The 27,304-nt window shown below is 39.6% G+C and overlaps 1 protein-coding gene and 1 long non-coding RNA gene across 2 annotated transcripts; one reads left to right on the top strand and one right to left on the bottom strand.

Moving 5' to 3' along the window:
* Positions 1 to 4,733, top strand: LOC124219166 (uncharacterized). Its single transcript, XR_011177352.1, has 4 exons — positions 1 to 586; positions 2,670 to 3,165; positions 3,452 to 4,029; positions 4,337 to 4,733. It is a non-coding gene; the product is annotated as an uncharacterized lncRNA (long non-coding RNA).
* On the bottom strand, positions 2,487 to 24,862 carry LOC124219159 (T-box transcription factor TBX20). Its single transcript, XM_046626379.2, has 6 exons — positions 24,706 to 24,862; positions 19,549 to 19,699; positions 9,619 to 9,928; positions 4,345 to 4,491; positions 3,412 to 3,934; positions 2,487 to 3,159 (listed from the first exon to the last, which is right to left on the bottom strand). Exons 1-6 carry the CDS (start codon positions 24,842 to 24,844, stop codon positions 2,675 to 2,677), a joined length of 1,755 nt encoding a protein of 584 aa, XP_046482335.1. The 5' UTR covers positions 24,845 to 24,862; the 3' UTR covers positions 2,487 to 2,674.
* Between the last annotated feature and the right edge of the window lie 2,442 nt (positions 24,863 to 27,304).

Genomic DNA, 27,304 nt, shown 5'->3' on the forward strand with positions numbered 1-27,304 from the left:
TTCATCATAAAACACACATGTACGTGATTCGGATTCCGCAGAACCGACAAACATTACACAAACAGGTTTTACCTCAAGTGATCTATACTTCGGAGAGAATAAGACAAAATAAAAACGCCGTCGATTCAATTAATAGGTAAATTATTATTACGTTACGTCTTTTGTTTACGTGGTGTTACTAGTGTGACGTGGTCCCATATCAAGAAGTGAATTAATTACAGTCGAAGGGAACGAAATTACATGCGGCTGACTCAGATAGACGGATAAAAAAAAAACAAGGCATGCGAAAAAAGTTGAATCACGAATAATTGATATGAAATTATACGTTCCAAGCGGATAAAAAATATGGAATTAATGGCAGTAGCATAGCGATCGCGGAATACGATGCATACGTACAAAGGAAGGTAGAAGAGGGAAATTCTACACGTGGCATTACATGCGAGTGTGAAAATTTGAAATTCAAAATAACCGGCAATAACCGCACAACAAACGGTAAGACAGATTGAAACGTAATATGTTTATCTTGATCAATACGCGCCACAGCCAAAAAGTGAACGGACAGCAGTATTACTAATTTTTTAGTTAGGTAGGTGTATCAATTTATATTATTATACGTATCACGCAAGCAAAACCTTCAAGGTCGTTACCGCTGCCGAAATTACGGATCTCGTAACACGATTTGCGAAAATTTTTATCGACGCAATAACAATAATAATAATAATAATATAGGTATAAAATTTTAATCCAAGTTGATCAACTCGTTTGACGTGTTTTTTTTTTTTTTTGGAATGATCAATATACGAGTATTTCTACGTACTTGCGAGTCAATTATACGATGTGAATGTTTGAAATTTATGCCGATTTTCGGAAACTTCGTAAAAGCCGTTATTGACTTCGTCACCCTTCTTGTGCAACGTATCTGTTATGTACTGAAAAGAGACATTTTTATCATAATAGAACGAAGTCTCGATAAGATATACTAATGACCGCGGCTGATCGTCGAACGTGTATCATACATATGTATCAGTGTAGTTAGCACGTCAATGCTTAATACGAGATGTTCCGTAAAAAGCCGCTTTGTTTTGAATCAATCTTTTCATGCCCCAAGTGATCGTGACTTTGATTGTGAAATGAGGTAATTTGAAGTTATATAATCGAGGGATTGGTGACATATTTAATTAATTTAACCCGAGCAACGACGCGGCTTACGTGTCTGTGTGTTAGAGAAATATTCGGTATAACATAACATCGTTAATCGTTTAACGTTCACCAGGAAATTCTACCTCATTGGTTTTCAAATCCGATCGCCAAGTGAATTTGAATATAATGACTGACCTAGCTTACGTTTGAGAACTAGGTGATAAAATTTTCGCTCGAGAAACTCTGTGAGTACGTGAAATGTTATTGTTTTGTTCGATATGACAATCGTGATGCAATCTAAAGTCACATCGAACGTTATAATCGCGTGCGATACAAATTCGATAATATCGAACTATCTTATTTTTATATTTTAATAATTATAGTCTTAACTTACAAGTTTATTAGTTTATAGTCTAGTTGTACCAACAGGTAATAAATAAAATTTTATTTTACTTTGTATACTTCTAAATTTTATACTCAAAATAAATGAATTAATAAACGAATGATTGATTCAGCTAGCGCCTGACGAATAGGCCGCGTGCACACTTGTATGTCTAGTTGTATTCAGTCAGGCGCTAACATTTTCTTCAACTTTCCTAAATTTAATTAAATATAAATATAATATCCTCGATTATAGTCGTTACGAAAACGATGTCTAGTAACTGTAGTTGCATTAAGAAAATTTGTTTTTATTTATTTTAACAAAGAATAAAAACTTTCGTTAAAGTATAATCGTGATAACAATAAAAAATATATAAACTTTGACTTATATTATAAATAGATATACAAAAGTATGTGTATAACAGTACTATCATCTCTCAGGCTTACATTGACTAATACCTGCTTAACATACCTTGTACTGTACATGTGCAATTGAGATTATGAAAACTGCAAAAAGTACACATTTTTTCAGAAGTGCGATTGTTAGGACGGGTATGTGATATTGAACACATACCTGTGAGCACTAAATATATCTATATCGGTAATTCTATTAAGGTATATCTATATTTACAGATTAATGCTACGCTAAGTGATATAGGACTTGCTAACGATATGAATTTCAAGGTAACAGTTCAAGTTTTAATATTCGATTAATTAGCATCCCTAAGCAGTTGTATTCGTTCCATACTTTCGGAATTCAGACATCGATAGTGAAAATTCCGATGCAACGACCATGAGAAGAGTGGAATTGTCAGAAATTTGTATAAAAAAAAAAAAAAAGACGAAATACTGGAAACCAGTAGTTCTGATTGGCATGCATTATATATATATATATATATATATATATATATATATACATAAATTTGTTTATTTTTATACAGTTGAACCTATTTGTATATGACTATATAATTAACCGCGTAATATCATACGATGCATTGCAAAATATTTAGTCAGTCTTACAAGTTTGGAAATAATCCTTTACGAAAGAATGTCAACGCGAGAAGGTAAAAAAAGAATGACATTCATCGCGTTTAGAAATGAGCGTAATCTATGCGTAACAATCAGTTTTTTTTGTCATGGGAAAAAAGTAAGCTCAACTGGATGCGGAGGACCCGTCGATAGAAGCCACGGATGAAAGGGAAGGCGATGGAGGCGAACTGAGAGGCGGACAAGAGTGACGGTCGAATTGGCTTGCGATTGCAACTTTATTAACCCTCGGGGAAAAAGGTAGGAGGATTGGATTCGGTGGAGAAAGGTCAGAGCACCGAGGTGTCAAGGCTGGAGTAAAACGTGGAGAGTTAAATTGCATGGCTATATTCTTAAGTCTTTGGAGCTGACTGATCTGGCTGCAGTACAACTGTCCGTAATGCATCTGCTGATAGTGATTCTGGATATGTTGATTAATTCTGGCGAACTCGACGGCCGGCGAAAAATGTTGTCGTTGTTGTTGATGATGATGATGTGGTGAAAATACGTCACGCGTATAATGGTGTACTTCCGGCTGTACGAACGAGGGATACTGCTGCTGCTGCTGCTGCTGGTGATGATGATGATGATGATTATGGTATTGCTGCCACGCTGTTGGTAAATGAAATGCATTAAAAACGTTCTATAACTGCGCGAAATAAGGGAAAAAATATGCGTAACTCAACCGTTAAAGATTATCGTGAATGTACTACACATTTACAAAATCAGCTTGCAAATTTACAAATTCTCGATACAGCGACCCGAATTGCTTTACGTACTTGTCTTAAATTTAAAATGAATATAATACAGTGTACGAAGCGTTCCATACAGAAATTTTTGACAGTGATATAACATCGAACTAACCACTCTGATTGTTTTCGACGGTGGTATGCCGGTTTTGCAGAATAAGATGACTCTGCGAATCAGGCGTCGCGACGCCGTCGTCCCCTGCGTTCTCCTTGTTCTCCTCCTCGTGGTCTATCCAAGGCCGATGAAGCGGGGGCTGAAAGGGCGCCGGTGTGGCAGAGCTCTTTCGGTTATTGTCGGAGTTCAATTGAAACTGAGGACTTATTCTATCGACCAAGGAAGACGAGCTGCTGACGCCGCTGTCGTCGAAACTTCCGCTTTCGCTGGCGACCCGTTTTGCCCGCTGACGCTGATCCTCGTCGAAGACCTGGGGCAGCAGAGGGTTCGAAGCAGATTCCAAGGAGGACATGTTTTCCTCGTCGTCCTCTTCCCGTACTCCAGCGTGATGCGGGAGGTGATCCTCGTCAACTTCCGACGAATCGAAGCTCTGCATTTTTCTCTTGCAACGCGACTGACCCGTCTCACGGAATCCCTTGGCGAACGGGTTGTTATCGATTTTCAATTTCGTGATGTTCTCGTTCTGTGAAATTAACGGGTCAAAACGAGGCTCAGAAATTGTTTCACTAGTCGCGACAGAAATTAAGGGAAAACGAATTGACGTACACTTTTTAAGGGGTAAGTTACAGCTCGGACGATCCAATATGCGCCATGTTACCATTTTATTGTTAATTTCAATGAAAAAATTCTTGAAGCTATGAATAATAAAGCCGTTTAAAAAATTGATACAACTCCAGCAATGTTGTTTATACCACGAATGAAACGGCGTTCTTATACTACGCGTTGAATAGAAATTATAATGGAAAACAAAATCTTAGCTAAAGTGTGATTAGTTTTTACTCAGATTAATTTCAATTTTCATTTCATTTGCGTTTTACGCTATCATTTTTTGAAACGATTTTTTCTTCGCTTCTCCGACCTGCAGGCATTTACCTGGTATGCGGTAACCGCGATAAACTCCGTTTCCGGAAAACAGAAGGACGAGGCTGGCTGCGTGAAGAGCAATGTCAGCCTGGATACATCGTCACACCTAACAATCCAAACCGTAGGAATGTACTTGTGCATCGACGTCAGGACGACCTGAAAAAGAAGAAAAGAACATGTCGCTTAATTTTCAATAAATTACAACAGTCGTTTTATTCCTCTCACGTGCCTAATGGAAGAGAAAAATTGTCTTATTAAACAAAGTTTGCTTCTTTATTTCAATGTCCGATTGACCCGCTGCTGGTACTATCAACGAAAAACTTATTTACCAACGTAAATATTACAGCAATAAAGGAAAACAAAAAGTAAGTAATAAATGAAGGTTGTGATAATTTATTATTCAATGTATAGAACGTAAGACTGGTTCATTTAAATATGAATTCTGGAAGATAAAGAAATTCTTTTCATTGTTCCGCGTTATTATTCCGAACGGTTATTTGATTCGTAATGTCATAAAAAACCCTCCACACACGAGTACATCAATTACTGTCAGGTGATGTGATTTCTTCGTATCATAACATGTGATGATCAGACTCGGGCTCGTTAAGCAAAAGAGATTGGATCAGTGATATACCGTTAATTAACAGTGGTTTTCCCGAAAATCGATACGACGAAATGACCCAAAATTTTAAAAATGATGTATATTAATAATAATAGAACGAGAAAATTGAATAAAAAAAAAAAAAAAGAAAAGAAAAAAGGAAAAGATTCGCCGAAACGAACTTACAGGTACGTAAATTTCTATAACTGCAAGAATCTATCGCAAGTCGAACTTTTTATTGCACTGCAGCGGCTTCGCACGTATATTGCTCAAAGTGATTTTACGCGCGTTATTAAGAGAGGAGACGAGATACGCGGTAATCTCTGTGTTATCCCCATATATCTCAATTAGACTCTTGTGCTTCAGCCCGCCGCAATGCGTGCAAAGTTTGCAGAAAATTGAAATTAAAATCTCTCCTCCTGCCTCCGTGATCAACGAAGCTGCAGCTGCAGTTTGCCATTTAGGTTACATTTTTTCACCATATCTAATAATATAATATCAACGATATTACCTCGTCAATTTCTCGTTATAACTTAATTATTATATATTTATAATAATGACTATATACGCATATATCGATACAAGAACCGAGTAGAAATTTGCAATTTTCCTACAAATCCAATGAAAATAATTTGAAAACTAATTTTTAAGTAATTTTAGCGATGCAAAAAGGCCGGTCAATTTTTCATTTCTGACTTCCCGCAGGGATTTTATACGAGAATTATTGTTGCCTGTGAAAAATATTGGGTTTAATCGGGTCAACAACGCCTCTCACAATTATAACAATAATAACCCACTCCCACAGCCCTTCGTGCAGCTAACTGCTCCGCGTTATTAAAGAAATTATATACATACGTATATATATGTGTGTGTGCGTGCTTTTGCAGTGAAGTTCTATTCGTGAAAAAACATTAATTTACAAGGAATAAAAACCGTAAAATTTAAACTTGGATTACCGTAATTCGTTTCCATACACACACGTTAAAATGACAATATAGTAAAAGTTATAGAAGCGAAAGGAAACTAGATAAAAATATACAAGTCTTCAATTGGGGGGGGGAGGTATTCAATCAACCCCAATGCAGATATGTATATAACATTGTTTATTCCGGACTCAACCATAAAGTTAACTTTTTTGACCTCGAAAGCGGGACGAAAATGACATATTTTTCCCTAAAACGCATTTTCCGAAAAGTTCGAATTTACAAATTAATATTGCGGCCAGAGTTTTGTCGGAAATAAAACCCTGTATGTAACGCACACTGAGAAAAATTTCGTTTGTTACGGTAACTAGAAAAATTGAGTAAAACAGGTATCGTTAAAAAAAAAACTGTTCGAACATTGTTCGAATTACGAAAAACGAGGTACGCGTAACCATTTTGCGCTATCGTCGATCTTTTTTTGGTAAATGAAACGCAAAATCAGTTTCCGAGGTTCACTCTACTTTTTTAGTCAAACAAGGCTTTAACGTCAATTTATCGTTGCGCGAGCATTAAATTTTCGCAACAGTTGCAAGAAAATACAGCAGCAGCGATCGTAATGAGAAAGAATAGTAACGGATATTGGACTTTCCGGTAACAGCAAGAAAACTAATTTTCATTTTCTACCTGGAACTATATCTTTCGATTGTGGTAAAAAATGAAAATAGTTAAGGACTGAGCGTTAACCGTTAATAAAAATCTCTCTCATTGCAGGAATAAGCTCGACTTTATTCCCCTGTTACATAAAGTACAATTCTTTTTTTCACGTATGCGTGTTTCTTTATCCCGTTCTTTGCAACGTACTGTATACATAATAAACTATAATATTAAGAGGGTTGAAAATTATACTCCGCTAACCCTCTCAAGCCTCGTACACACACATACACGTACACACAAACACCTACAAGGAAAAAAAGTCGAACATATATCGTAAGCATCTATCCTTTAAAATCGCGCCTACCGCAGTCGAAAGCCGAGCAGATCACATTTGCCGCTGCTTATGTTTCTGCCTGAAGAAGCTGCATCGAGACGTGCGTACGTACAAAAAGACACAAAAAAAAAAAAGAAAAAGAAAGTAGAAGAAAGTAAGCGAGTAAGTGCGTATAGAACACACACACACAAGCACGTATAACGCATAATAAGGGTGCCGTTTATCTAAGACGCTAGTGTTTAGACAGCTTCTTGTCTAGGTGCTTGGGCTGTGGTCTCGGATTACGGTGGAAACACCAAGTCCGACATGCCCGAGAAATGCATGGGAGGTCTACTTCTTCGCATTCTTATAACGCTTCACGTGTATAAATGCATGTGTGTGTGTATATATATCGTACACATACGTGGATATCCTTGGTGCAGAAACCAGGCATCGCATGCGCGGAAGAGCACGTGTCTCGTGAAAGGACGATGGTAAAAAGGCACACGCATCGCAAGATATACATATATTATACAAGTAGGACTGTATGTGAGAAAAAAAAAACAAATTTACGATTTTATTTATTTTTCATTTTTTTTTTTTTTCATCATTTCAAACTCCGAGTCGAAAATATTGTTCGAATCGACGATGAAGAAAAAAAAAAAGATGCCGTCTCAAATTTTCAGCTTTTGGTAATTATTAATATTTAGAGGTATGCCTCGTCGCGATTTTCTACAATACTTCCCCAAATTTAAGTAACGTGGGGAATAGCATTTTTTTTTTTTTTTTTTTAACCATTGAATTTTATAACACGTAAACGCATTAGCGTACCGATAAGACCCATAGAACGTAATTTTTCGAAGGGAATTGAACGCCGCGCTACAAACAAGTAGGAAAAAAAAAAAAAAAAAAAACGGTCTCTTTTATCATTTTACGTAAAATATCTACTATTTCAAAATGTCGTTTTAAGATCCTTACTCGATCCTTGACGATAAATAACTTTTTCGAAATAACAGATTTATCGTAAAATGACGAGATATTTTTTTTTCTATTTTGTAGATCGTCGTCCGATTCCCTATAAAAAAAAAAAAAAAAATACGTTCTTCGTTCAATCTAACGTATAATATACCTACGTATAATAATTAATATGTAACAAATCACGTGATCCACCGACTTATGATAAATCCTACCTTGCATCTTACAGCGTTAAAAGCTGTACGATTATACATAGATCGGTAAATGAATCCTGAATCGATAAACAAACTAATGCAGTATACGTATATAATTATCATCGAAATTAATTGAAGCGCGGATCGTTAAACTTCGAGTCCGGTTTTAGTACGGCTCGTCATAATGCGAAGACGACACGTGGTGTACGACTATAGACACATATATTCCGAAGAGGAATGAATCGAGGTTTGCCGCGTTGATTCGAGAATTAGAAATCAACTTTTGGGCCTTGCCCGAGCGGATCCCGAAGAAGATGGGCCAGTCGGAGCACCGAGATCGTTAGGGTCTTATCTGTTCGGCAGCGGGTCTAACGGTAGCTAGCCGACTAATGCTTGTGCGTTCGTCGTAACAGATAATAACGCGACAAGACCGGCAAGGTTGGGCCTTTGGTGGAGGGTCAGTCCACAGAAAGCAGGCAGGGCCCACCTAGAAGCGAAGAAAATCATCCTATCGCAACAAATGTAGCTTTTCACTCACAGCGTGTGCGGTAAAGAGGCGCCTCTCGAATCATCCTAATCGTCATCCCCCCCCCCCCCCCTCCCCCCCCCCCCTCCATTTTTATTGAACGTACAGGTAATACTTGCGCAGCCCGATCTGCAGCTTTGTACGCGGCGGCTTTTATCACGACGATTAGAAAGGTTTTTTTTCTAGTCTACGATAAATTCGATGAGTTAACCGAACACGCGCTCTCTTTTGGCTTCCAGTTTTTACCCCGCATACTCCCCCCCCCCACCCCAGTGACGGTAAATCGAATTTAGGAAGGTTGATATGGCTTTATGGTAGGAGGCGGTATCAAAGGCACAGCCGCCATAAGCCGCGTACCGAAATTCCCATCGAACGTGAAAGGGAACAAGAATTTTTTTCTCTCCGTCTGTCGGATCTTAATTTTATTCCATGTAAAACGTAGACCCCTCAAAATCCCGAAGCTCTGCAGTCCGTGTAAAAAGTCAACGTATAATTCGCAAGTACTTTTGCAAGTGTTGCAAGTAAAAATGCAATAAAGACGAGAAAAAAAAACAAAGAAAAACAAACACCGACGTTGCAAAATTTTTTACAACTTATGCTTCACTTCCGCTGACATGCGGATGATGAATTTGTACGAGTTTCCTGTCGATTATAGATCAGCCGGTTACTTGGGTTTTTATCAATAAAAAACATACCGATTTATAAACAAACGAATTAAACTTTCACATAATTGTAACCGTTGCGAAAATTTAACGCTCGCGTAACGATAAATTGACGCTAAAGCCTCGTTTGACTAAAAAAAAAGTAGAGTAAGCCGAACAAAATGATTTTGCGTTTCAATAACCATAAAAGGATCGACGATAGCGCAAAATGGTTGCGCGCACCTCGTTTTTCCTAATTCCAACAATATTCAAACGGTTTTTTTTTTTTTTTTAACGATACCTGCTCTGCTCAATTTTTCCAGTCAACGTAACAAATGAAATTTTTCTCAATATAGAACGCGACTGTGAAAAATATATGTACGTCGGACAACGTTAACAAAGAAAGAAAAAAGGAAGGAAGAAAAAAAAATAAATAAAACGAAAAAAAATACCCACGTTGCTGTGATGATCGACGGCGTTGTTGGTTAACTTGAGTTTATTGAAACTGACTGGGTGCTGCATCCAGTGGGAACCGGTCGCCGGGCTGTCCGGATGAAGGTAAACCCTGCGATTAACGTGTGGCTGAGGTTCAGCTGGTCCAGCGGTCGTCCATCCCCTGCCGGAGTTTACCGATCCGCCATTTACTCCGCCCCCGCCGAGGTACTTGTGACGGCGTCGGGACGCCGGCGTTACTTCCAAAAGAAGACAGTAACGTCCGCGTCGTTCAAGGCCCTCGATTTGAAGCTGAAGAGACGGAAACATCCGGCTGGAAGGTTGAATTGGAAAACGTTTTTATTCAATTCGGACGTTAATGTTGATTGGACGAAACAAAAATAATAATAATAATAAGAATAATAATGATGATGGTGATAATGATAATAATAATAATAATTCCGAAAGGGGTTGCGACGCAGAAGAGCGGTTTGAAGAACAGCGAGAACTGACTAGTAATAAGAACTAATTATAAAAACTGAAATGCCCGACCGATTATGTAAGTTCTTCTTCAAAGTTGAAAGAAGCGAGTGATCGGAGATAAGCGGAAGGCCTTGGTGTATTGGAATGAAAAGAAGAAGCTACGATTAGAAGTTCCTCGAAAAATTTTACGACTAAATATTCTTCGGGCATAAATCATCAGGGACAAATGTCTTTGTCGTTGTAATCGTCGGATCGATCGCCTTCTCTGTTACCTACCACCTTACATTCGTGTAACCGTCGTACGTTTAATACCAGGGAGAAGCGAGATTTCATCGTAAAACTCGATACTCATGGATGACAATGAGTCCGGTTTTCGGCGCTATCGGTGGTAGCCGGAACTCAAAGTCCGAAACTAATGTACTATAATGCTAATTGCTCGGTGGTAATTGCTAATTGCCGCGCCTCCGACGAGCCGGAAGACGAGGCGTGAGATTTAATGGCTTGGTGTGAGTGCGGCTAAACACGCCTCGAAACGTCTGTCAAGATGGATTCTAGTGTTGAACATAAGTGAATAAATAAATAAACAGGAATAGAGTCAGGGTGGGGAGCGGAGGAAAGACAAAAGAAAACATGACGTTCGGGTGCCGGTGATAATGATCTTTAACGATATTTAGAAAATTCCACCGATGGTAAATCGATGAACAAAATCTTCTTGCCGTTATTCTCTACGGCTAAAAATTGCAATCGGTAACTCATACTCGCCGAAACTCATCCTAGAGCGATAATTAAATCGCAGGTGTGTCGGCACGGCGGCCATCTTGATTTTCAAACGACGATGTTTCACGTTGGCCTGTTCAACATTTTCCCAATCTATTACTAATAGCTTTTACAATTTTAAGCTGAAAAGTTATCGAGCCGATGGATATAAGCCCCTAGGAATTTCCTTGTAGAAAAATTCACGCCAATCGTTATTCTAACCACGTAATTAGTCATCGTCATCGTTGAAAACGCCGCATGCTGCCACACAATGCGTATGTATGTATATAATATAACCATCAGCGTTATCAAAAACCTGCAAAGTGGTTCCTGTTAACGTCGTTCGTTCTCACCGGAAATACCAGTACAGATTAAAAGATTTTACCCGAGTTGTTTTCGCTCCCCCTCCCCCCCCCCCCCCCGCCCCGCACTTTTCGCCCCGCGCCGCCGCCTCCCTGACAAAGTACGATAAATAACCGCGTACATAACGCATGTCGTTTCCGCAGTGATTTTTCTTTATCTTACACTCAGAGATATATATATATATATATATATATACTTTTATACATACTGTACGTAACATGCGTAGCATCCGCTTCTCCAACTTGCGGTATTACAACAAAATTTACTTTTCTCTCTATCCGTTCCAAAATCTCGCGCGTAGAAAAAATTATTTTCCACATCCGTCGTGTGCTGCAATACGTTTTTTCGTTTTTTTTTTTTTTTTTCCCCCCCTTTGGTTATTCACGTACAATTATTTCTACTTTTAGAGAGAAGAATTTTCAAACCACTGCAACTTGAGTGCCGAGTGCAGCGATTATTCCTTCGATATTATCGCAGGATTAGCAATAATGGGTATGGGAAAAGATCGGGCTCCGTGTAAACGGTACACAACAGTTATGCATAGGTATAAGCGGACACACTTCGGAAACATTTGCAGGACTTGCCCGAAAGTCAAGCTCCTACGAAAATTCCGCACCGTTAAAAAGAGTCACAAATCCCTGCCATGCTTTTAGTTCTGCTGGCTGCGGTAGGTGAAAGGTAGTTTTTGGTATTTGCTCGCGTAATTACCGTTCATCCCTCCCGCCTATTTCGAGCTGATGACGTAAGTTTTGTGCTTGGAATCGGGTATACATTCGCCGATTCGAAGACCTTGTTACAACCTTTACAACATCGTGTGTTACAAGATTTTCAGTCAATTTTTCTTCCGTCAAATCTAGTCACGTGATCGTTGTCGAGCCTTTTTATTTTTCGTTCGACGGTGAAAAAAATTTTCAAACAAAAAAAAACGCAACGTTACATCGATGAGAGTGAAGATTTTTGACTTCGGCTCGATGTCGGACGAGGTACGGAAAAAGAAGTCTTATCGCAACGCGTATGGATCATCTCGTTTATATTTTCTTGATCACTCCGCGCGTGCCAGATTCCGCGTCTGTTTCTGCGTCGCGACCACGCCTGCAGGAAGTATATATATATATATATATATACGTATGTACTATGTGTTTAAGGCATCGTCTGCCACGCGATAGGAACCGGTGATAATTATTGTATTATGGTATCTGCTTCGGTCGTGCTGCTGCTGCCGCTTCTGCAACTTCGCCTTTTATCTGCACCGTAAGACACGCCTTCAAGAGTTTAGTGTATACCTATATATATATATATATATATATACCATGCAGGAAGCATGCGGGGTTAAGGTTGAGATAAGTATACAACCACATATATACATATACGTAGGATAAAAAAGAAGACAAAAGAAAGTGAAAACCGTTTCAAGCTATACGTATATATGGCACATATCTCGGATTCCTGAAATTTTTGCGTCTTCGGTTTTTTCACCTCTCTGAAAAAAAAATTCCTCCTCAAAAATTTGGAATTATATATATATATATATATATTTGAAAATATTATTTGAAAATATCGAGGAAAAATAAAGATCAGAGAAGAAGAAGAAGAAGAAGAAGAACAAATCGAGATTGAATGTCAGTCTGAATTTTTTTACGATAAATTTTTTAGATTTCAACGTCAAGTACATACGTAATAACACGATATGTTTTTCAAGTGAGAAACTTGAAAACCGCCCTTAAAAGCTTTCCCTGCGATTTTTCGGTTAGAAGAAAAAAACGTCCCGGCAGGACGAGCTAAAATTTTCGGATTGGTTGAAACATTGAAAAAAAAGTGTGTTGTTAGATGGAAAAGACAAAAAAAAAAAAAACGTAAAAATGACAAATTAAATGTCGATATTACAAAAACGTATTTGAATATAACAAATAACACAAGAACATAACGGTGAACCTGGTGGGATATTTGTATGTAGTTAAATTCTTCCAACAGTGTGATAAAGCTATCAATTACAACAATTGAGCCACTGTGACCGAAGCGTGTAGGGAATTAGAATTTTGGCGTCTCGTCGCCTGGCGTCGAGTGGCGTCAGTCAGGGTGTAAAACCGACGGCTGCCGACGGCGCCACGTCAAGAGAGAACAATCGTGTTGCAGACTTGCAGACTTGCAGGCCTGCGAACCTGCAAGCTTGTTGCAGACCGGCACATTTGCACAGACATTACACGGATGTATTGTTTTTTTTTTTTCAGGGTACCGTTCCAAAAATTTGTGACTAATGCTTTTAACATATATATAGATATATATATTAGTTTATTTTTTGTCGTATCGTTGTCCGATCAATCGTTCAATCAACACCAAACTGCGCTAAACAATTCCAAAGTTGTCTGTTCTCGTCTTTTTGTTACCGAAATAGGAATATAGCATAGACAATAATGTCCCTGTTTAGTTTTCAGTACCGATTTTCATGAACAATGACTAATCGGACAACGATACGAAAATAATAAACTAATATATGCACAAGTCCGTAATAGTTGTACACGTAAAAATTAAATATAAAAAATATTACAATAATTATCGTAACGATCTCTAAATATTTTCCTACCTCCTCCAGGTTTTGCGACAATTTTTATTTTTTTTTTTTTTACAGTATTTGTCACAGATTTTTCGAGTGGCAACTTGGGAAAAAAAACAAATTTTTAAACGAACCACCCTGGCACGTATCTATATGTAGACACATAGATATGTATAGACGCGTCGGGTTTTCGGGCCCAATTTTCACCGAGGCGACAACCGTAATTCGGACTTTTCCACGCGGTTGTGTCAAGTCGTATTTACGCGTCTGTGCGTGTATATATAGAAAAGCACAGACAAGGCTTAAGCATCTTTGACGCCCTCTTGACGGCGCCTGCACTTTAAGCCGACCTCTCCCTCCTCACCCTGCTGCAACGACGACTTTCAACCCCCTAAACTGGGACTCACTGTTGTGCAAACGGTGTTTTCGAAAGCGCAATTTTCATTCCATGTTTATTTTGTTTGTAAATTTTACGGACACAAAGTCCTTTTATACATATATGAATTCAAAAATGCAAACAGCATGGCTCGACTAGCTAATTATAAATGTATAACGATAATGCATGATAAGTTTCATAATACTTTAGGATTAATTTCAGAGTTTTCTCATTCAAACGATTAAAAACTGTCTATAAAGTGCTGTCTATAATTGTAATATTAATGCAGTTGCTATCGATTTGTTCATACTTTTATTTTCTTTTGTTTTTCATTTCCGAGCAACGTATGTTTTAAGCGGGGCGGGGGAGGGGGGGGGGGGGCAACGAAACGGATAGAAAAGGAGTGAAAAAAAATTAACTAAAAGACAAACCGCACGCAATGGACGTGAAAAATAAGTGAAAAAAATAAATAAATAAATAAAAAAGACAGAAAGGTAAGCGAGAAACATTTTAAGAGTATGAATTATTTTTATTGCGTTATTGCGAATGATTCTCGAGTAATTCGTTTGCGTCCCTCGGAGTACTGATCAGTTTCAATTGGCCTGCAGCATGCGACTTTGCTGCATAGCCTGTGTACCGACACAAAGCTAGAACCTAACCTAGAAAAAAATTGGCATGTGGCAAACACGTGGTACTTAAGGTTTGGCTAGGAGGTATACACCTATTCGGTATTGTATCGAGGTGTTGCAAAATTTTCTCCCGAAGCAAACTAAACTCTAGATTCCGAAAAGTCGAGTCTTTGACGTCAGTCACGCCACCTATGGCCAAAAGACATTGATTTTAATTTTTATTTGTATGGTTTATACGGTTTATATGGTTTGTTTCTTTTAAACTTGTTTTGGCAGACAATATTGTTCTAACCTGAATGCAAAATAGTTAGGCCAAGGTTCGCTAGACAAGTTAGACAAATAATACCTAGTTAGACACATAACCCGTTTGTCTTTTTTTTTTTTCTTTTTACTATATCCATATTATTGTGCGAAATCTTTCTCTAAATTATCATTTAATTGTATCCTGCAGCAAGACACGCGTGAACTACAAGCGTGTACGAGCGGTTGTCAAATTATCTCAACCGCTTCGCAAAATTAATTAATTTATCTTTTCTTCCACGACTGTACTCCGCCTCCCTCGACTTCCGTGATTCTGTTGAATTTGCAGCGTTACAATCAACGTACCGGACCTTGTTTTTAACGTAGGCGATGAAAAGAACATGCGGAACATTATTGTCAGCTATCTCTGGCAACTTGTATAATTTCTCCGAAATCACTCGATATTTGTATCTTACGTGGGCGATGGAAATATGTTAAGCTCGATGGATATTCATGTGTTACACGTCTGTAATAATAAGATTGAAATGTTTTTGAATATTTACGCTAGAACGATAACGGCGGGTGAAAAAACATCCCAAGCGGATTTAAATTTCCCGCCACGAGAGAATTGCTTAAATACGTTTTGCAATCCGAGATACATCAATTTTTGACTTGAGGAAAAAGTTTTTCGGCCCACGTGATTCTTTGTTAAAAAATGAAGAAAATCAGAGAGATGGAATTTAAAAAATTGCAACGTTTTTTCACCACCTCGTTTCCGAAATAGGCGAAAGAAAAATAATAACGTTACCGTTCTAGGGTTAAAATGTCGAAAATCGTCGCTGCGCTGCATCCAGCTAGGCAGCGTGCAAAGATTAAAAAGAATCAGGAATCGTTTTCGGTACGTCTTCTTTACAAACAGACTGAATAATGAAAGTAGACAAAAAAAAAACAAAAAAAAACAAAAACCAAACATAAACAGCAAGGCCCAAATTCCTTGAGGAAAAACCTTTTCACCCGTCTCTTAGATAGTAACGTAGAAAGAAGCACAGGTATATAAACGTAACCCTGCAACGGAACGGACCAAGAAAGAACTGGATAATAGCAGGGTCGGCACAAACGGCGGTTGTAATTAGTTCCGGGACTGGGCTGAGTGCATTTTGGGTACGTATAAATTGTCCCAAGTGCATAGCTAGGTATTCTTGCAGAGCAGTCGCGCGTCTTATAAATTGAAATTCGAAAGTAGAAGAACCGGATTTTAGGTTGCGGGATGAGAGTTTGAACCAAAATGAGTAGAGATAAAAAAAAATCAAAAAAATTTGGGACCGCTAAATTAAAAGCGAAAGGCTTGACACTGCTTCAACATGTTATTGTACGTGTGCAACAACAACAACAACAACAACAATTCGATGACACGAAGCGAGTTGCGTGATATGCACGGACGGAAGGAGTAACGAAGGAGGATCTCACCTCGGGCCCAAAACTCCCGGGCCTCCGGGCAGCTTATCTGACCCAAGATCTCCGGGGTCCGCGAAGATATCTGCGGCGCGTTTCCCGACTTTCTAAATCAGCGTAGCCAGCCAAGCTCCGATCGGTTTGGGTCCGGTTGGGGATATTTTAGTGGGGGGAGGGGGGAGGGGGGGGGGACGCTGAAGGGACGCGGCGACGCGACGCCAATAGAAGTGCGTTTTACAAGCGTGTAGACAAGCTAGGCGGCTCTATTTTCATGTGTTCTAAGCTCGTGTGACGCATAGACATCGCATTGGCGATCGGTATCGAGTAAATCATATACTCAATAGATCAACAAGATCGTATCGGGGATTTTTCACAAACTTGCAAGTATACTCGGTCAAAACCAGGACCCAAGATGACAAAAAAAAAAAAAATATATCCCAGTAATTCCATTAATATTTTTGATTTGATCCAAGCATCGTTCAATGTAGTACCAAATGAAAAAAAAAAAAAAAATCGAGAATTCCAAATTAAATGTTGAAATTTTTTTAAATTACGTCTTATTGACTAACAGATAACAAATAAAAGTGAACCTGCCGGGGCATTACGTTTAGTTAAATTTATCTACCGCTGTAATACACGACGATTTTAATTATTATACCTCAGGTTAAAAAAAAGTGTAAATCACCCGAAAATAGCTTCACTTGTTTCCTTCGACTTCGGGGGGGGGGTCGCTAAGTATCTTAAACCGAGAAAGCGAAAGATCGATTGGATGGGTGGTGGGTGGTTAATGGTACAGCGTAATTTTGGTATGCGGGGGATCTCAGCTGGTCATCGGCGAGGCATGCGACTCGTTTGGCCGCGCAAAGAGGAGGGAAGATGAGGAGGCCTGGCGGCCCTAAGTCGTCGGTCCTAAGACAAAGAAGAAGTAGTCTCAGAGGCGCCGGCCGGCGACTGTCTGTCGACTGTCCGTCGGTTTTGCCTACCCCCGGTCGGGGTGGTGGCCCGGCTCCCGATGGCTGCAATGCAACCACCACCGCCACCCTGCGTATTCTCTCTCTCTCTCTCTCTCTCTCTCTCTCGGCCATACACGCTGCACGCATTATAGGTTATATGCCCACAATATCTGGGCCTTGAGACGACCCCCCACCGGGCGAACGCGCGTGAGACCCAAACTCTCGATGATCCCGCCCAATGTTTTACTTCCCCCGATACCTTTTTTTTTTTTCAATTCATTTCGATCTATATTTTCTTGATCTTCTTCTCCTTTTCTTTTTGTTTGTTTGTTTGTTTGTTTTGTTTTTTTTTTCTCGTTTTCACATGTACCTATCCCGCTTCTCGATTTATATCTCCGATCCCCTCGGCGCTGTTGTTAAAGGTACGCGATATTGTTACAAAGGGTGAAATCACCAGTTTTACAACCCTTTCTAATTATCTATAAGTAGTAGTCGTCATAGATAAAAGATACTTGAGGAGTTTTCATTCCTGCGTCAATCGGTATTATCGTTAAAACAGTCATGCTTCGGACTTTTAAAACCGTAAACACGCATTGCCATTAAAGCATCCTTGGTGAAATTTTCTACTACCATACTTACGAATTTTTACGGACATTGAAACATTTCGCATTAGTTCTTACAAATTTGTAAATATGGATAGTTTTTTCGTGAAAAATTTTTAGTTTTCGTAGTAACTTGTGGATTTTTTTTTTTTTTTTTTTTTAATTCACAAAAATACTAATTTTCATGACAACCTACAAGTTTTTATGTAAAACTACACATATTTACAATTTTATACGAAAACAATTTTTTTTTTTTTTTTTTTTGCACGAAATTGTACGAAATTACGTCAATTTCCCTAATAACTCGTAGAAAATTGTAAAAAATCATTTTCACCAGGGTTTTGTCCTCATAATTTAATTTCCAGACTGTTTTTATTCACTTCGTAATCTCACGCTCCTAATAATTTTTTATCCTGTAACCCCTGGTTCGTTACAATATATATATACACAATATATATATACACAATCAATTTCAGCTAGATTGGAAGATTAGAAGTGTCGTGATAAACGAACTTTGGTTTTACAGAATAAAAAAAAAAAAAAAAACTAACCAACAAATAGTCAATAAATTATTGTAGACACTTCGACTTCAATTGTTCACTAGACGGTCGAATTTTCGTATGTAAGAATGATAATGCGAATAAAAAAAATAAGAAAAAAAAGTATTCGCGCGTACCGGACAAATTTATGTCCGCACGAACGAAGGTAGGTAGGTGATGGAAAAAAACCACGTACAAAAGAAACAAAAAAAAAAGAAAATAAGAATAAAACAAGCGTGCGCGTGCGATCATCGTTATCTCTGCATAGTGTCTATACGTATATCCACGTGGAGCCAGGAGGGCAATTAACGTGTTTCACCAAATTTTCGCGGTTGGTAAATGTCAAAGGGACCGCGCGGCGCGGCGGGGTTCAAGTCTGGCAAAGAGCGACGTGACTGCAGTCATCCCGGTAAGCAACAACAGCAGCAGCAGCAGCACTAAATATACATAGGTATATATATATATATAAAGGGCCGAGTCAGCCATGCGTGTGCCGGTCCCAAAGCGCGATCTCGGAGGTCCCGAAGGTCCCGAACAGGAGGCGCCTGCGTCTCGCCGTCGAGACGCGCCGCGTCGTCGTGGCCGTCCTGGAAGCGTCGGTCTGGCAGCTGAAGAGCCGCTGGATGTCGGGGTGTATTCTTTTAATTTTAAACAGCCGATGGCAGCCCGACTCCCTTCCCATGCGCACCGAGTGAGTGAGAAATCCGCGCACTCAGAGCCGCGTGAATGGTCACGTCGAATGGAGGAAAAGGTCCGGGTATCGGGACTCGGTGTTGGTAACGAGGTCAGCTCGGCTTAGGTCAGCTGAGGCTGTTGTGCCTTGGTTTGTTGGATTATTCACGAGTTTCACACTGATCCCTGGCGTCCCTGGGACGTAAATTAGGAAACCAAGATCTTGGCGGTGAGGGAGGATGAAAGAGTGAAAAAAGAAAGGAACATCATCGGTTGACGGCACGATTGCGCTAGAAAGAGTTTAACCTGGTACATTTTACTCATAGTCTTTCACTCACCGGCCCAATTTCGTGATTATCATCTCCGTTGTTTCCGCGTGAAACTGTTGCCAAAGTTTGGCATTTTGAAGCGATACCGATACGTTGCCGGGTAGCGTTGGTCCGGCGCCAGGAGTCGGTGGTAAAAGCCATCCGTTGTTGGTCAGTTCCTCTGTAAATAAGAAAAGAAAACGGAAAGGTATTAGTTACGAATTAATAAAAGCACTTTAAACACTGACTATAGTGCAGTGAATGAAAAAGATGACGTCTCTTTTCCGGACAGACCAAAATAACATACATAAATAAAAAATGTATATTGGGAGAAACTTTGAAAATCGTGAGAGAAAATGCTGGTGGAATACAGTGGAATGAATAGAAAGGTGGCAGGGTTCCATTTTCAAATTTTATTCCAAGCGTGTAATATCCATTCCGAACCTGAAGTACACACCGCGGACATTATTATACACAACAAGAAAACTGGCGAAGACACAGCGTGGTTCCGGATTATCCGCGCATCTCAATGGACAATGTATTATGTGTGTGTGCGTACGTGTATATACGTATACATGTCATAACAAAACATCATGGATCTAGGCATATAATGTTCGCCTGGAAAGAGCGCAAGTGCGGTGAAATTGACACGGGTGAAGGGAGAGCTGGAGAAGAAAAGTGTCTTGTCCTTCCGGTCTGGCGAACGAGTGCGTATTATGGGTATTTATAATAAGAGGAGATAGGACAAGTGGTGGTTCCATGGTGGTGGTGGTGGTTGGGGGTTGACGGCGTCCTCTGGAAGAGGCGGAAGAAGAAGAAGAAGAAGAAATCCTCGGCGTCGCTGCCCCGACTCATTGTACTCACGGCTAAGAAGGAGATAACGATTACACGGATGACCAGACCGCGGTGTACTTTGATCTGCCAAAAACGGCGTCTCAGGATACAACGGCCCTTGCGAAATGAATAGTAAAAACTGTACCAATCATCCATTGGCGGTCTAACAAAACGCCCGCGTAAGAGAGAAAGAAACGCAAGGTGATCGACAAAATTGAATTGATATTAACAGCAAAAGTGGACATGAAGCCGGACGAAGAAGTGCGTTAATTATTATCATCATCGTTGTCATCCCCCCCCTTGTTTTTATGGGGGCACTTTACGGATGAACCTACTCGTTAGGACCTTAACCCATTTTCTATAATATGCACAAGGAATTGGATCAAAAAAAAGTGTAAAACGTTTGTACACTTGGAGACAATGAATCTGAGTCGGCTAATTTTTTACACTAGACAATTACGTTGGCAACACTGAGAAACCTACAGCGCCACGGTCGGCCGAGCGCGAAACAAAACTCGATCTCAATAAAGGTAACATAACCCGTGACCGTCGAATCTAACCTTAGAATACCGCGAAGATAATGACTTGTTGGATTGGCACGTTAATTCTAAGGATAGATTCGACGGTCGTGGGTTATGTTACGTTTATTGAGATTGAGTTTGTTTCGCGGTCGGCCGATTATGGCGCTGCAGGTTTCTCATTGTTGCCAACGTAACTGTCTAGTGTAAAAAATTAGCCGCCTCAGATTCATTGGACCCAAGTGTACCTACAATACGAATTTGCGTTTCAACATCTGTCTGTAAAAATCCTGGTGGTTAATGGTCCGAGAGAGAGAGAGAGACATTAACGATGGATTTGGAAGTGTCGGAAGATGTATTCGGAGAAGGAGAACGAACACGACCCACCGAGGTCGTCGTGTCTAATGAACTTATAATTCGCGGCCTCTGTTCCAACTGCTTCCTTCCCCTCATCCCTTGTGATGTAACGTTTATTAGAGACGCACACACACGAGGAAGAAACGCTTATAAGAGAATCCCACCTTTTGGACTGATGGTTTCAACGCGACGGAAGGCAGGCAGGCAGCTCAAGAAAACAAACAAACCATTAAAACGGAATTACCCCCTTAGATAAAGACGACTGAATGGTCGCGACGAACGGTCATGGAAAATGGGACTTTCAGTCCCCGGGGTCACCGATGAGCTCCTCCTACTCTTCCTTCGATCCCTCGTCTGGGGGTTCCACGGATACATTGAAAAAAGAGACCCACAATTATTTCGTATAAAGACGCGGCCAAGTGTTACGCGAAATGTAGGAGATAAATGGAATCTAGGTAACGATGATTGTATAAACGAGGAGCGGAAAGCGGGCGGTGAACGTTGTAGTCTCATTCACAACCAACAAACGACATTCGTCATCAGTGATTGACCAGAAATGTGTTAAAATCTGTTACATAATCGATTACCCGCTACAGACAGAGTTAATTACTCTTCATTCATAAGTAGGACTGTGCATATACGTATATTATGGTGGTCACCCGAAAAATTTGTGACAAATACTGTAAAAAAAATAAGTTGTCGCAAAACCTGGAGGAGGTAGGAAAATATTTAGAGATCGCTACCAATTGTCGTAACATTTTTTATTTCACTTTTATATGTACACCTTACGGACTTGTGCATTTTTTGTTTTTTTTTTTTTTATTCTTCAGTATTTGTCACAAATTTTTTCACCGACACATTAAAAATGTCAAAAAAACGAACCACCCTGATACATAAAGAGAACAAAACCCTCGGTAAGACCGTTTCGTTTATCCTGCATTGTAGAGTGAATCAGAGAAGATTAACGATGATTACATACCGCGGTTCAATATGAATATTATTAACCTGTCGCAAAGTATAAGGGAGCTGCTTGTTTTGTCCCACCAATTTTCTCCAATTTGTTATTTTTTTTTTCTCTTTTTCTCCCCCTTTCTCTCTCTCTCTCTCTCTCTCTCTCTCTCTCTCTCTCTCTCTTTTATCTCTTCACCAAATTTCATCGACAGTAGCCCCCGCTTACAACCACCCTGAAACATCATCGTAAGTGTGCTGTCATCTCGCAACTCGCGAGGGCCACCATTACGGAACGAACAAAAACAAAGAAAAATTAAGGTAAATAAGGGGGAGGGGGTGGGGGCTAGAAGAAAAAGAAAAAAAAAAAAAGAAAGAAAACTACCGTCCCGTGTTCCCGAAGCGTTTTCATCGTCCCTAAGGGGGTCGGGTCTGCGGTATGGCGACAAAACCCACCTACCCAACCTCCCCCGGCGGGGGCCAGACTAAAACCCGATGATGCAGGACTTCTTCCGGGATTTTGACTACACCCAGCCTCTCTCTCTCTCTCTCTCTCTCTGCTTGCCCGCGCTGTACACACATTATGGGCCCTGCACCTATACTTATTATACACAGATAGAGTTTGACACGAAGTAACATCTGCCCACCGTCTCTCTCTCTCTCTCTCTCTCTCTCTCTCTCTCTCTCTCTCTCTGTCCCGTCTCTCGGAGACCACACTACCGGTCGAACTATTATCGCGTTGTTAGTTTTTATTCCTAATGGCATAAAGATGTTTGTCTTTTGTGTTTGACTTGGGTTAAGACAAAAAAAAAAAAAAAAATGGAAAAAAAAGGTGACCGTTGCGGGTAATAGTCTCTTTCACCCCCACCCCCCTTTGCGTCCCATGTAAGGGACGTCTTTGAGAATATGATGGGAAAAGGTGCGCGCGAGAGGAGATTTGAACAGCCGAATACCAGTGTTGTGCAGCTTCGATTGATCGTTTTACCAAATGATCGACTAATCGTCATGGTTTCGATTCTGGTGCCGATTGATCTGCCGAATTATTACGAGGCAACTTCGATTAATCGAAGAAACGGTGAATATAAACTGTCGATTAGTCGATCGATTGAAAAAAGAAAACGATTAATTCGAAATCGTTGATTAATCGAAGAAATCGATTAATCCAACAGCAATGGCCGATAGTTTGTACGCTAAGCCGTCGGTAATACAGTGATCAGCACGAATTATGTACGGCATTCCGAACCGTGAATTATTATGACTTTGAATGTAAGAAAACACCGTAAACTATTCGAAATACGGTCGGACCTCTCTGCAAGTCCTCCCACCACCCCCAAGTGGAAGATTTTTTTTTTTTAGGAAATGAGGTACCTCCACTTTGTCCTCTTCGTCGGCCGCACCATTCGATTTCCGTCTCTCTCTTTCTTGGCGCCGCTACCTCTCAATAGGACCCTGCCAGATTCGAGTGGAGGGATGCTGAGAGCGAGAAACCGAAGAAGCGGGCTTATTGAGAGGTCGGACTACTGTACACGCGCATGTAAAAAATTGGTTAAGGGAACTGCGAACGGATTACGGATTATGCAATTTGCTGGGTTATTCCCGATTTGCGACGGTGCTGACACGGTAGACGTAATTATGTCGGATCCTTAATCACGCCGAGGCAATTTTAAATTCGATGATATTACAGGCGACGTATGCAGATGGTTAAGTTACCGACATTTGTCCCACATTACCGATCGGATTATTACGAAGGCGTTCTAATTGCGAGCGTTCTTATTGAGAGGTCGAACTCGATGGATGTAAATGTCATTTCAAACCGAAGCGACCTACATACGACCCTCGCCATCGGCAATTTTGTTTACTCTTTCGTTTTTTAACAAAGAATTAATGAAACAAATTTAAATATAAACGATTAGGGATACTCGCTCGAAAAATTGGTTTCTCTATTTTTCGAAGCGGTAAAAATCGAATCCGTGGTACGAAAAATCTAAAACTCGGTGAGAGATAACTTTTTTTTTTATACACACTACACCATAATTGAAAAATAGATAAAATAGCCGATCATGGGGGTCAATTTGTGGAATGCCTCAAATTACTTGTAATAAGTGCCGGCGTACTTGGGTGATCCAATTAGCCGAGCGCAACACGCACTTGAGACACATTTCGAATCATCGAATGTGAAAGTAGACGAGTTTTCTTCGAGAAGCGTATTCGAAAACTGAAAACTTCGCTGCTCAAGTAACTTAGTGAGCTACTGAGAGTTTATTTACTTTCAACAAAGGTACATTTGGATATGGTGAAATAGTCGTTTTGTTATTACGATGAAATTTGACTTCAGCCAAATACGATTTGTTAACTATTGACAAAATTCTATCGATCGTTACAACTTGGTTCAACTAAGATTTGATAATAACAACGAAGCATCGATTTTACTATATCCAAATACATAACTACGTCAAAGGTAAATAAACTATTTGATCAATGGCAAGCGTCTACTGCTATTCTAAAACGTAAGAAATTGTTATCAACGAACCTGCGGGATGATGATGATGATGATGATGGTGTGTCATATTGTGCTGCCGGTAAAGCATTTGATGATGCATCTGAAGTTGGGTATGAAGTACACTGGCCGGTGGGAATCTGGCCAGTTCCAACTGCGGTATGCGGCTCATTTCAAATAAAGTCTCTTATCACCGTGTTTCCTTGATTTTTTCTATGTGATTATTACTATTGTTACTTCTGTTTTTTTTTTTTTTTTTTCGCAACCACTCAAATGCAGACAATCGTTACGCGCACGTGTTGAAAAAACACACGTAAAAACCGATATCGAATGATTTTTTCAATTTATCCAAGCAAACGAATATAAGAAAAAAATAACATCGAAATACATCGGCTTGTACGCAAAAAAAAAAAAAAAAAAAAAAAAAATCCAGCCCGAACAATTGTGAAATTATTTACGAGCGGTTTTTTTTTTATTCCAAACACCGTTCGATCTTCTTATTTTTACGACGACGAAGATACTTTACGAGGGGCAAACTTGTGTTCGAAATTTGTACGGAACTTGTTCAACCATCCAGCGCAACAGTTGGCGCTCGACTGAAATTTCGTTTCATTCACGTAGCAGTGGCCGCGTATCCACGAACTTGGCACCCCCGCAACTCGGCTTGCTGATTGGCCGAAATTAGCCACGCCCAGTTTTCTCATTGGCCCGAAGCTTAGACCTGAGTCATAAATGAGGGTAAACTTTTATGCTGTATCTATGGACGATCTCTCGACTTGTGCATTACGGCGACGCTCGCTGCTAGATATATATATATATATATGTATGTATGTATATATATATATCTATGTATGTATATATATATATACGTATTTATGTACGTATATATATATACGTATACGAGGTATAATAACGAGGCGCGAGTATAATTACTTTACACCTAGATACGATAAATTTATACCGTCGCACCTGCATCGCGCTGTAAGTTTTCGTGAATTCGTTTAATGGGAGGGAATTTTTACCTCAAAAATCATACACGATTCGATTATATACTTAAGTACGAAGCGTTCGAAGTACGAAGGCAATCTTGACCGTTACTCGGAAAACTACTGATTTTTTTTTTTGATAAACGTACTCAGGCACACACACACGCGCGAAACATGTAACATTTTAATTAACGAATCGATGAATGTATGTATTCGAAATACGTGCGTTGTGACGAGTGAAGCAAACGACACGTTTCTTTTTTCTTTTTTTTTTTTTTTTTTTTTTTTTTCTTATAATAAAATATATGGCCAAATATACTTATATCAGAGTGTTTCAGAATAAAGAAAAGTTTGATTTCGCTCAAAATTTGAGGTCTGTAGGTTACGTAGTGTGGGCTGCCAATATCGCATTTTGTGACAAGAATCATGAAAATTCTACTTCTGTGCCGTTTTTGCACGAGGATTTGTTTCTTTTTTTTTTTTCTTTCCATTGCCGTTAGAAAAGTTATTTTGGGTCTTGGAAAAGTGTCGAACGATGAAAATCGGAACGTTTGCGATACGTTTCGAAGAGCCGATAAAATATTCAGGATTCTGATATCGTACTATAAGTAAAATGTGGAAGAGAGTAAAGATAAAAGTGGAAGAAAAAAAAAAAAAAAAAAAATAGAAGAAAATGGGCGAATGGGGTTGTAGGGGAGGATATCTCTAAGAATTAACGTATATATACCTATAACAACGTGCTCGGCGTGTATTTATGGCACTTTAAACTGAAACTCTCGCAATATGGTCGCGAAAAGTTAACGTACAACAATTAAACTCCATATTTCCTTCGAACATTCAACGTAGCTTTATTGCCGGCCGTATATCGGAGAAAATTGCGGTTATAGGCTTCGTAACTGTACATTGATAAAGATCGGTCGAGTTTAGTAACGTTGAATTTCTGGTTAAATAAACGAACGATATATCTTTGCTTGTTGGGCTTCTTATCGCGGCGACGATCTTACGAGAGGGATTGTTTTTTTACTTGTTTTTTTGGAGAACTCATTGGAAAAGAAAAACACCGGAGTGCAATTAGGTTGATGTTACAGTGCTACCAACGTACAAACGTCGAGGGTATTTCACGATTTTTCGAATTCCTCGCTGTTCCGTAAAACTGTGTACTACGCATAAGTATAAGGTGCTCTTTTTTTTTTTTCTTTTTTTTGTTTTTGAAAATGATCACGACCTTGCAGTACAATCGTTGCGGCGGATGTTGGAAACGTAGGTATTTTATTAGCAACAAATTTTTCCCGTCAACGTTTCAACTCTGATCAAAGTCATCCTCGGGACATATTTAACTTTAATTTTAAATTTAATAATATATTATAAAAGTATAAATAATAATAAAAATAAGGTAGTTTCGTGCCTGTTGTGCGGTACAAAGGTAAAACTGCAAACCCACCGTTGTGGATTTTGTGGGATTTCGGACCTGTGGATTAACTGTAAGCGATACCCATAATACTTCATTATTGTACGCGTGGCTGCTACGACTGCTGCTGCTGCTGCTGCATGCTCAGGTCTAACCATTAGCCCCAAGGTAGTCCATTATAAATCCATAAACGGAGAAACGTGTATAGGTATAAAAGGCGTTTGCCCTCCACCCCAAG

This window comes from Neodiprion pinetum, chromosome 5, assembly GCF_021155775.2.
Source record: "Neodiprion pinetum isolate iyNeoPine1 chromosome 5, iyNeoPine1.2, whole genome shotgun sequence".
NCBI classification, from domain to species: domain Eukaryota; kingdom Metazoa; phylum Arthropoda; class Insecta; order Hymenoptera; family Diprionidae; genus Neodiprion; species Neodiprion pinetum.

Excerpts from the sequence above, each read along its gene's own strand:
- LOC124219159 (XM_046626379.2), bottom strand. The coding sequence starts at position 24,844 with ATGAGCCGCATACCGCAGTTGGAACTGGCCAGATTCCCACCGGCCAGT. Across the intron at positions 9,929-19,548 it reads ATAATCACGAAATTGGGCCG|CCGGATGTTTCCGTCTCTTC; the intron begins GTGAGTGAAAGA and ends TCAACCTTCCAG. Across the intron at positions 4,492-9,618 it reads CCGTCGATCATCACAGCAAC|GTCGTCCTGACGTCGATGCA; the intron begins GTGGGTATTTTT and ends CTTCTTTTTCAG.